Source organism: Antechinus flavipes, chromosome 1, assembly GCF_016432865.1.
Source record: "Antechinus flavipes isolate AdamAnt ecotype Samford, QLD, Australia chromosome 1, AdamAnt_v2, whole genome shotgun sequence".
NCBI lineage: Eukaryota > Metazoa > Chordata > Mammalia > Dasyuromorphia > Dasyuridae > Antechinus > Antechinus flavipes.
The window spans coordinates 645,657,073-645,669,074 of NC_067398.1; the positions used below are offsets into that span (position 1 = coordinate 645,657,073).

The 12,002-nt window shown below is 38.9% G+C and overlaps 1 protein-coding gene across 1 annotated transcript in view; it reads left to right on the forward strand.

The window, feature by feature from the left end:
• The first annotated feature begins 1,430 nt into the window (after positions 1-1,430).
• GLI4 (GLI family zinc finger 4) overlaps positions 1,431-12,002 on the forward strand; it is a 34,214-nt gene continuing 23,642 nt past the window's right edge. The window contains exons 1-2 of the mRNA XM_051971220.1: positions 1,431-1,530; positions 3,861-4,029. Of these exons, the coding sequence (XP_051827180.1) occupies positions 3,903-4,029 (127 nt within the window). The 5' untranslated portion in view covers positions 1,431-1,530; positions 3,861-3,902. The remainder of the gene's footprint in view (positions 1,531-3,860; positions 4,030-12,002) is intronic.

Consider the following 12,002-nt stretch of genomic DNA (forward strand, 5'->3'; position numbering starts at 1 on the left):
AGATTTTTAACTTAGGAAAAAAATTAATCAGAAAAAACAAGCATTTGTTAATATTATCTGAAAGTGGTGATGCTTAAGATTGAAAAGTACCTTTATTGTGAGTGACGGTGCTGTACATAGACAATTCATTGGTTGAGGTTAGAGCGGTGAATGGTGAGTGAATAAAGTCTATTTTCCATATACATGGAGTCTCACTTTGCCCTCCCCCTTTCTTTTCTCTTTTCTTTTCCCTGTCTTCTCATCTTTGCTTTCTTTCGCACTTTTTTTTCTGTTTCTTTCTGCCCAGGGCTGTTCTGATAAATATTTAACAACTGACTGTCTAAGGGAAAAGATGTACACATGACACAGTTTTAAGCTTAATCTGTTATTAATATTTTCTCCATCACTTAAGTCTATAAATTCTCAAAATAATAAATCAAATCCTCATTTGTAACTTTTGCTGATTTCCAAGGTGTAAATTATGCACTCACAATCCAGCATGAACTGGTCCAGCATATCTCTACCTCGGCCACATCTCTATTCTGTCTTCTTTGTCTCCTACCTTCTCTTCTCTTTCCCTTTTTACCTTTCTTCTTTTTCTTTTCCTCTCATATCTCTCGATATTTTTCTCCCTTCTTTCCTTTCTTTCTGTCTCAGCCTTCCCCTTCTTCCTTTCCTCAGCTTTCCCTACCTTCTCTCCTTCCTTCCTCTTTCCCTACCTTCCCTTCTCTTTCATTCAATTCTCTTCCTCTCCCTTTCTTCCCTTCTTTCTTCCTCTTTCTCATCCCCCTCTCAATCCACCCTTCTCTCCTTTCTTTTATTTCTGTGCTTTTCACCTTCTCCCATCTCCTTTCTTTTGTGAGAGCCTTCCCCCTTTCTACCTCCATCCCCACTTTCCCTTTCTTCCATTTTTCAACCTTCCAGTCTTCTTCTTACTCTTCCTCCCCCCATCTCTTTCCTCCACTTCAATCCCTTCTTCTACTCCTCTCTCCTCCTCTTTCCCTTCCCTCTACCTTTACTCTCCCTTCTCCTTCACTTCTTCTCCCTTTCATACCTTTCCCACCTCCTTTCTTCTCCTTTTTCTCTCTTCTTCTCTTATTTCCTTTCTCTGCCCTTCCTTCTTCTTCTCTCTCCTTTTCTCCTCTCCCTCTTCTCTTTCCCGCCCCTGCCTTCTTCCCTCTGCTCCTCTATCCTCTCCTCCTTTCTTTCCCCTCCTCCTCCTCACCTCTCCCCATTTTCTTCCCTTTTCTCTCCTTTCTTCCTCTCCTCCACTTGGCCTTTCCTCTCCCCATCTCCTCCTTTCCTCCTGTCCTCATCAGCCGCCGAACAGAGACCTACTCCCCGAGTCAATGTCAGCCCCACCTAAGCCGGTCCACCGAGGCGCCAGGCAAGGAGTCGTCCGAGCTTCCTAGAGCGTCCTAGAGGAAGCGTCGCGGGGGCGGGGCGTCCACGGGCTCGGGGGCGGGGCTCGAGAACGGGGGACACTTCCTGTCCGGGGCCGCGGCTCAGAGTCCGGCAGGTGAGCGGCGGAGTCCCGGACGAGGGGACAGGGTAGGTGCGGCGCGCGAGCTGCCCCGGCTAGGCAGTGGCTCGGGCTCCTGGAGCTCTCGCAGTGGGGTCGGGTGGAGGAGTCGCCTTGGGGTCGGGATTGGGGAGAAAAGGGCGGCCCCGCCTCGCCCGTCCTGTCCCGTCCTTCCCTTCTTAGGGTGGGGGTTGAGAGATAGCCGGGCGCGCGGGCTGAAATCCGCTGAGCCCCACCCCCGCGCGCACCCCCTGCCGGGACCCTGTTCGCGCGCCCAAGGCGGGGAGCGCTCGGAGCCGCCCTCCCCGTCCCGACCTCCTGCTCGTCCGCCCCCTGCCCCAGGCGGGCCAAATCCCAGTTCGTGCAGCGCCTCGGGGACCACCAAGGGCTTCCCCTGCAAGCACCCCTAAAAGTAGGCTGAGCTGTTGTCTCGTGTCCCGTGTACCGAACGAGGGAACTGAGGCTCTGAGAGCAGAATGGACTTGCTGACAGCTCGTGCTTAGAGCCGGAATGCCAAGCCCAGGTCTCCTGACTCTGAGGCCGGTGCTTTTTTCCACTGCTCTAAGCCAAGGCTGAAATGCTATTCTAAATTGGCCCTGCCTTGAAGGATCCGTCTGCCAGATCCATTAATCCAGAGAAAACCGTGTGTGTGTGTGTGTGTGTGTGTAGGAAAAAACTGTACTGAAATTTCATACAATATTTTTACTTCTAATCTTGCCACTTGCCGGACCACTGAATGTTGTTCTGCTATTATTGCGGCATTTTTGTTTCTTTTTTTGAGATTGAGTGTATGTAGCAAGTATACTTTAACCAGATGACCTGTACCAGTTTCTTCATCTGCAAAATAAGAGAGTTGAATTAAATCGGATGATCCGTAAAGTTTATTCCAGCTCTGCTGTTGCATGATTCGAATACTGAAAGCTTGATTCTGTGACTCGAGCTTTATTAATATGTCAACACTTTCATCTTCAACAAACATTGTATCCACTGTGTGAAAAGCATTATGCTAGGTACTGAGCAAGATCTAAAATGTAGATACAATATTTTTTACCTTGGAGTTTAGGATGGCATTGTGACACACTGACAAAAGAAGGTATATGAGTGTTCAAGAGACAATATCAGTGAATAAAGGAATCATCTTGGGAGTTAGGAAAACAAGGATTCAAGCACTGCCTCTGACATTTTGGCTATGTGGTTATTGGCAAAGTTCAGTGTCCTATAAAAGTTTCTACAACTACAGGTTCTAAAACTTAATGATCTGCAAATGCATTAGTGAAGGAAGTTTCCACAACCACATCTTTAGAAAAAGATGCATTGTTCAGTTATGTCCAATTGCTCCTGACCCCATTTGGAATTTTCTTGACAAAGGTACTGGAATACTTTGCCATTTCCATCTCCAGCTCATTTTACAGATGAGGAAACTGAGACACACAGAGTGAAGAGACTTAGCCCAAGGTCACATATCTAGGAAGTATCTGAGGCGAGATTGTACTCAGTTCTTCTTGACTCCAGGCCTAGAGATAGAGCTCTGCTGTACCACCTAACTAGCTAGCACATGGGAGAGGTATGAACCAAATGCTAGGCAAAGTAAAGAGGGAAAGGAATGAGTTTTACCAACTTTGGGTGGAGAACAATTAGGGAAATGCTATTTAAACTGCACTTTCCTCTTAGTATTCTCATCTGTTGCCTTAGAGAAGTGAACAGCAGCCTGTTTCAGATACCTTCCCCCCATACAATTTGCTGTGTAAATGAATGATTTAATCTCAATTATAAAATGCAGATAGGTAATACCAATAGTACCTTAGAGTAAATGAAAAATATTACATAAATGTTAAATTAGTAGCAATATGAATGATTCGGTGGGTGAACTATTGACCACAGTGTCATGAAAACAGTTTTTTCTGGTCTGCCTTTGACTCATATTGACAGTGTTACAATGGAAAATTGATTTAACCTCTCAGTGCCCTGGGAAACTCTGTTAGACCATCCATTTCAGAGTAGTTGTCTGATCTAGTAGAGGGAGCACCTTCCCTCAGAATTCTCTAAAGAAGGGGTCCTCAAACTTTTTAAATAGGGGGCCAGTTCACTGTCCCTCAAACTATTGGAGGGCCGGACTATAGTAAAAACAAAAACGTTGTTTTGTAGTCCTTTAAATAAAGAAACTTCATAGCCCTGGGTGAGGGGGATAATTGTCCTCAGCTGCCACATCTGGCCCATCTAAAGCAATAAAATCACAGATCTAGAGGAGGAAAGTGAGTCCCTTAAGCCACTTTTTCCTTCTTGGGTATGTTTCTGGACCTTAATGTGTTAGTCTTTCATAATGCCATCCTCATCCTGCCACAATTTTCATTTTTCCCAGGTCTCAGTTGTGCTACATCTTCAAGAAAGCTTCTTTAGGAAGATGGCAGACCTGGGGGGAGAACAGGAGTCACCTCCTGTTCCATCCCCCATCAGTTTTTCATCACCTGGGATAACTCCTGGACCTCATCGCCACAAGGCACAGCTCCACCTCCATGATCATCAACATGGTACTCCCTTCAACTATATTCTTTCCTATTCAGATCACCTATATTATACTTTCCTTCCTAGATCTACTTAATTACCATCTTTATGCATATTACTAATTTTTCCTTTCAGTTCAGAAATTAGCTAATGCTTAGCACATAGTAAGCCCTTTAAAATAAATGCTTTTTTATTTATTCAAAATCCTCAATTGTTCCTGATTAACTGGATGAAATTAAACAATTATAGGGACAAACTGGTATATTTATGGAAATTGGTGCCAGCAAATCAAATCCAGGATGAAAATGGGTTGGATAGGCACAGAAAAAAAGAGATAATCTGGGGTCACCGTTGACCACAAGCTTAGTAAGAGTCTGCCCTGAAATGCCATTGTGAAAAAAGCAGTGGAATGCTGGGGTGTGTTAGAAGCAAATTCCTTGGCAGAGCCAAGAAGAAGATCTGGATTTTTATATTCCTCCTTCCCCAGTGGTGTAGTGAAAAGAAGACTGGACTAGAAATCAAAAGATCCTACTTGCAGTTTTTATTCTCTGTATGTTCTCACACATCTCCACCTCTCTTAGTGTCAATTTTCTCCTCAGTCCAAAAACAGAGAAACTTTAACTAGCTAATCATAAGGCACTTTGCAGCACTGATGTTCTTGGATTTCTGAATATAACATATACAAGCCAGAAAGTCATCCTTCCATTAGACTCTGCATGCATTCACTTACATTCAAGATATTTCTCATTTTAGTTAACAAACTTCAAAAGGGATATGGAGGAAATTGATAGATGTCTTATAGAAGAGGTCAAAAATAGTCCTAGAAGGTGGAAAATGTGTGTGTGTGTGTGTGTGTGTGTGTGTGTGTGTGTGTGTGTGTGTGTGTATACACAATTACATATATAATTTTTATGCACTTTTCTTTGGCTTCATTGCTAAATATCCCACAAACGTTGTTTCTCTATTTTGTCATTTATATAAATTTGGTGGATGAAATCTTGGAATTTTAATTTTTTTAAACATTTCTCTTATTGTTAGTGATTTCAAAAAGTTTTTTCACTTGGTTTTAATAATTTGTAGTTCTTCTTTTGAAAACTTATTGTTCATATCTTTTGACTACTATCTATTGAGAAATGCCTCCTGTTCATGTGTGTGTGTATGTTTGTGTGTGTGTATGTATTAATCTCATTATAGCTTAGCTATCAAATCTTAATAGTTTCATGTAAAAATTTCCAATCATAGTTTCCCTTCTTACATTGGCTGTGTTGATTTTGTTCATGCAAGAATTTTTCAGTTTTGTGATCTGTTTCCCAGTGTTTGATGAGGAATTCTTCCCATAGTTTTAGTTGTTAAAGATATCTTCAACCTTTTTCCTTCCAGGTTTTTATGTGACCTTTTATACTTTCCTCACTTTCCATTTGGAATTTATAGTGCAAAATGCTTGTTTTTTTTTTTTTTTACTTTAAAATTTAATTGCTATATACAACCTGCCCGTAACAGCTTGTTTATTTATTTATATATCACACATTCTCTCTTTCTCTCTCTCTCTCTCTCTCTCTCTCCCCCTCTCCCTCTCTCCTCCCTCCCCTTTCTCTCTGTGAGTGTGTGTGTGTGTGTGTGTGTGTGTGTGTGTGTGTATTTATTGGTGTGTTTTTACTTTTAGATACTTTTAGTTAGGAATTCGTAGCATTATGATGAAGGTATTTTTATAATGTTCTGGTTCTTTATGATTTGATCTCTTTGTGGATTGCTTATATTCTTTATATGACTAAATTGTATATTCCTAATATTTAGAACCTTCCAAAGTCCAAAGAAATATAATGGCAACCTTAGGGAAATAGTACTTTTACTTCCCTGGAAGTCTTCAAACAAATACTAGACAGCTTTTTGTTAGGGGCTCTTGTCAGTGGTAAAGAAAAAGCTTGTTCAGATGGAAGTAGATGACCTTTTAGGATCTCTTCTAATTCTGAGATTTTGTGATTCATATTATATTGATATACCATCCTAACTATTCACAAGTTGTTGGATATTCACTTTGTTTCTGGTTTCTTTGGTTATAAGGCTATGTGTATAGTTTTGAACAGGTAGCTTTTTTCTCTACGACTTGAACTTTATGATAACTATGATTGCCTAATTGTCAAATCTAATGTCCTTCTTTCAGTTCTCATGCTTCTTCATCTCTTTGTAGTGTTTGATGCTATTGATTTTTTTTTTTCTGTCAAGGTTTTCCTGATACTCTGGTTTCCTCCTACATGTCTGATCACTCCTTAGTTTCCTTTGCTAGATCTTCATCTAGGTCATACCTAAAGCTCTGTCTAGGGCCCTCTTCTCCTACTATACTATTTTCCTAAGTGATCTTATCAACTTATGTATTCAGTTATTATCTTTATAAAGATGATTCTTAGATCAGTTTGTCTGGAGTTAGCCTCTCTTCTGACTTCTACTGTCATAATTCCCACTGCCTGTGAGATATCTTGAACTGGTTGACCCATATACATTGTAAACTTTTTATATCTGAAACTGAGCTTGTTACTTTTATCCCCAAACTCTTACTTCTTCCAAACTTAACTATTATTATGGAGGCTACCACTATCTTCTTAGTCACCCAGGCTGTTAATCTAGATATAATCCTTGACTCCTCACTATTATATACTTTACGTATCTAATCTATTGTCAAATCCTGTTGATACTACCCTCAATCCTATACTCCCCCTGTCACTGCCACCATCCTTTTGTAAGTCCTGCTGGTCAGTCTTCCTAGGTCAGGTCTTTTCCTACTATATCCATCCTCTACTCAGTTTTTTAAATTATATTTTATTTTGTTTCAATCAACAAAAATACATCTCACATTCTCATCCCAACTCCCTCCCCGAAATGAGAACCACAGAAAAATTTCATTGTAGACATCTAGTCAATAAGGCAATTGGTAAACATTTATTAAGTATCTATTACATGCCAGGTACTGTGCTAAGGAAATTAAAAAAAAAAAAAAAAGCAAAAGATAATTTTACCTTCAAAGAGCTCACAATCTTATGGGGGAAACTAGGTACAAACAAATATATACAAAGCATGTGACATAAATGATAAAATACAAAGGAAAGGCTCTAGAATTAAGAGAGATTGGGGAAGTTTTTACTAGAAAGGAAAAGATTGGAATTTTGTTGGTATATAAAGGGAGCCAAGGAAATTAATAGATGGAACTGAAGAAGAAGAACATTCTGAGCATGAGAGATAACTAGAAAATGTATTGAGCCAAGAGATGGAATGTTTGTTTATGGAGCAGTCAGGAGGCCAGTATCTTAGGATCAAAGAGTATGAGTCCAGAGTAAGGGTTAGAAGACTAGAAAGGTAGGAAGAGACTACTTTTTTTGAAAGGCTTTATTTGCCAAAAAGAGGAACCTTTTGTATTTGATTCTGGAGGCAATAGGGAGCCATCAAAATATATTGAATAGGAGGTGACGTGATTGGACCTGTGAGTTACAAAAATCACTTTTGTGGCTAAATGAAGGATGAATTAAAGTGAGAAAAATGTTGAAGCAGGCTATTAGAATTGTCTGGACATGTGGCGATGAAGGCCTGAACCAATGTCAGAAGAAAGAAAGGAACATATTAGAAAGATGCAAAGGTGATCAACAATTTGGATATGAGAGATAGGGGTTTGGGATGGTTCCTCAGTTGTAAGCCCTGAGGACTAGGAGGATAGTGTTTCCCTTCACAGTAAAAGGGAAAGTAGGTGGGGAGGAAGCTTATGGGAAGAAGGCAATAGGTTCTATTTTGGAAGTATTGAATTTAAGATGTCTGATGGATATTCAGTTCAAGGTGCCTAGGAAGCATCTTTCAAAAAAGATGTTAGATTGGAGGTTAGCAGAGAATTTTGGATAATTAGATTTGAGAATCATCAGTATGGAAATGGTAGTTGAATATATGGTTGCTGATAAGTTCACCAAATTAAGTAGTTTAGGAAAAGAGAAGATTCTGAGATGGAACTCAGTCTGCCCACAGTTACAGGGCATGACCTGAAAGAAGATCTCACAAAGGAGACAAAAAAATAGTCAGGTAGATAGAGAAAGAGATCCTGAAAACCTAAAGAAAAGAGAGTATCAAGGAAGAGAGAGACTTTAACAGTCAAAAGCTGCAGATGGGTCAAAGAGAATGAGGATTGAAAAAAAGACCACTGTGGCAATTAAGAGATTGGTAACTATCAAAACAAACTTGCACATTGACCATCTTCAAAAAGAATTTGTCTTGTTTTGCCTTCTAAGTTTTATTTCACCTCTGTCAGGACATGAGTAGCATATTTCATTATTAGTCCTCTGGAATTGTGTTTGGTAGTTACACCAATAAGAGTTCCTAATTCTTTTATAGTTGTTTGCCTTTACCATATTATTATTGTTGTACAAAATATTCTCCTGCTTCTGTTCCTTTTACTCTATATATTAGTATGAAAGGATTTCCAGATTTCTCTGAAATCCTTTCCTTCAACGTTTCTTATAGCACAACAGTATTCCAACACATTTCTATTCCATAATTTCTTCATCCATTTCCCAGCTTATGGTTACCTCTTCATATTTCCGTTTTTTGCCACTTCAAAAATATTTTTGTGCATTCTAAGAGTCAGTTTTCTTTAGGACTAATCATAATCTATCCTCTCTCTAATTCTTCTTCCCCCTCTTCTCCCTCCATTTCCCTATTGAGTGAAGGGTATTTTTGTACCCAACTCTGTGTGTGTGTGTGTATTTCTTCCTTTGACTAGTTAAGATGATAATGAAGTTCAAGTGTCAGTCACTCCTCCTCACTCTCTCTGTTTGTATAGATGTCTGTTTGTGCACTCTGATTGTATAAGATAATTTTCCCTAACCTCCTTTCCCTTCTCCCTCCCCCAGTATATTCCTTTTCCTCCTTCTTTCTGTCTCTTCAGATCAAGACATAACAGAACCACTCCCAGATCTTGTCTACTTAAACTCCTTCTATGACTCCTGATGATATTAGGGTTCAAAGGAGACAAATATGTCTTCTCCCCATATTAGAATGTAAGTAGTTTATTCCTATTTAGTTCCTTATGTATTTATCTGCCTGTTTTTCTTCATTCAGGCACAGCACTTAAACCTCATATTTCCTCTATAGCTTTGTCTTTTTATCAGAAATTCTTGAAAATCATTTATTTTCTTAAAGGTCTGGTTTTTTCTCCTGTAGCATTATATATTCAATTTTGCTGGACAAGTCATTTTGGCATGTAAGTCTGTGTCTTTTGCCTTCTGAAATATTCTAAGATCTCTGCTATTTTATTGTAGTAGCTACTAAATCATGTGTGATCTTGACTGTGACTCTTCTTTCTTTTTAAGTGTTTGCAGTATTTTTTTCCCTTAGAAATTGGATTTGGGCTATGATATTCCTGGAAGTTTTCATTCTTTCCAGAGCCTACTTTGATTTCTGATTCTAAGAAACCTGGACAGTTTTCTTTTAAGGTTTTTTCAAATATCATGTATAGGCTTTTTTGTTTTTGTCATGTCAGGCAGATTGTCCAGTGAATCTTAAATTTTTTCCCAATCTGTTTTCCAGGTCAGGTTTTGTTTTTTGCTTTTGTTTTCTACCTTCCGTTTTCTTTATTACCAATCTTTTGACTTTGTTTTTAATATTTTTTCTTGCCTCACAAAATCATTGACTTCTATTTGGTCTATCCTAAATTTTAGGAAGCTTGATATTTGGACAAAGTTCTATGTCTTATGCCAAACTGTTAATTCATTTTCTAATGCTTCTTCCATAGCTTTCATTTCTTTTCACTTTTTCCCCCTCTATTACTCTAATTATAAAAGTATTTTTAAACTTTTTTTTAAACTTCATCTCTTCCAGGAATTAGAATTCCTCAACTAGAGTTGAGTTTGTGTCTAAAATGTTTTCCTTTGAGGCTTTGTTTGAAGATGTTTTGGGATCATTCTCTTCTAGGTATGTCTTGAGCTTTTCTGCCACTGTATTAAATCTTTACAATAGGATTCTTTGCTTGTTTGTATATTTTTTCAACTCATTTCCTGGCTTTGGATTTGATGTTGTCTGCCACATTTCTGGAGAAAAAATTTGGGCAAAATGCTTTCTTTGTGACTGAATATTGTTCTGGTCCAGAATCTCAAAGAAACGCTAAGGACCTGCAAACCTCCAGTGTTTTCAAAATGATCTTAATCCAGGACAAAATCTAATTGATATTCTCCATGTCTGATCTTTGTGAATTTCTTACCTGGGTTTGAGACTGAGTCACAGTAAACTGTTGCTAGACTCAGGTTCTGCCAGCTAGCTAGAAGTCTGTCAAAGTGATAGAATTTCAAGCTCCCTTTGATCTGGAATTCCTGCCCTGCTTATTCCTCTGTAGTCTGCTGACTACAGAGATCTGCTGACTGAACACAGTCCCCATATTCAGGTACCCTTCCCCATCTGCCTTGTATATGTGATGCAGAATTGATAGTAACAAAGCTTCCACTTGGCACCTATTTTCTTTTCTTTCTTTTTTTTTTTATTATAGCTTTTTATTTAAGAGATATATGCATGGGTAATTTTTCATCAATGACCCTTGCAAAACCATCTGTTCCAACTTTTCCTCTCCTTTCCCCCACTCCCCTAGATGCCAGGTAGACCAATACATGTTAAATATGTTAAAGTATATGTTAAATACTATATATGTATACATATCCATACAGTTATTTTGCTGCACAAGAAAAATTGGACTTAGAAATAAGGTAAAATTAACCTGAGAAGGAAATCAAAAATGCAAGCAGACAAAAACAGAGGGAGTGGAAATGCTATATTGTGGTTCATAGAGTTCTTTCCCTGGGTGTAGCTGGTTCTCTTCATTATTGAACAAATGGAACTGATTTGGTTCGTCTCATTGTTGAAGAGGGCCACGTCCATCAGAATTGATCATCATATAGTATTGTTGTTGAAATGTATAATGATCTCCTGGTCCCTCAGCATCAGTTCATGTAAGTCTCTCCAGATTTTTCTGAAATCATCCTGCTGATCATTTCTTACAGAACAATAATATTCCATAATATTCATATACCACAATTTATTCAGCCATTCTCCAACTGATGGGCATCCACTCAGTTTCCCAGTTTCTTGTCACTACAAACAGGGCTGCCACAAACATTTTTGCACATGTGGGTCCCTTTCCCTCCTTTAAAATCTCTTTGGGATATAAGGCCAGTAGTAAAACTTCTGGATCAAAGGGTATGCACAGTTTGATAACCCTTTGAGCATAGTTCCAAATTGCTTTCCAGAATGGCTGGCTGCTTTCACAATCCCACCAACAATGTATCATTGTCCCAGTTTTCCCACATCCCCTTCATTATTCAGCATTATCTTTTCCTATCATCATAGCCAATCTGAGAAGTGTAGAGTGGTATTTCAGAGTTGTCTTAATTTTGGCACCTATTTTCATTTTAGTGCCCTGGTATGAATCTGGTAGTGACCTAGTATGCATTTAGGACCTCCTCTTACCCTTGTGTACAGCATTTTCCTAGGCACTAGTGTGCTCCTTGACGTATCTGTTTCCAGTGTCTGAAGACTTCTTTGGCTCCTTCTGCTGACCTGTATTAGATAAATGATTTGTGACTTTTTTTCTAGATTTCTCCATCAGGATTTAATCTGATTTTTTTTAGCTCTGTTTGAAGGAATTTTATGAAGAGGAATTTGGCTATACTGCTTCCTGCTACTCTGCCATGTTGGCTCTTCTCCATTGAGTTCAGATTAATTTTCCTAAAGTGCTATTCTGATCATGTCACACACTCCTAATTTAATAAATTCTTGTATTTTTCTGTTGTCTCCAAGATAAAATATAAAGTCCTGTTCAGTTTTCAAAACTCTTCATAATCTGTTGCCTTTCTGCCTTTCCAGTCTTCTTATGTTTTCTTCTTCCCTTCTACATACTCTGATATCCAGCGACACTGGCTTCTTTGCTGTATCTTTAATGAAATATTCCATGTCTTGACGTTCCCCCATGCCTGATATTCTC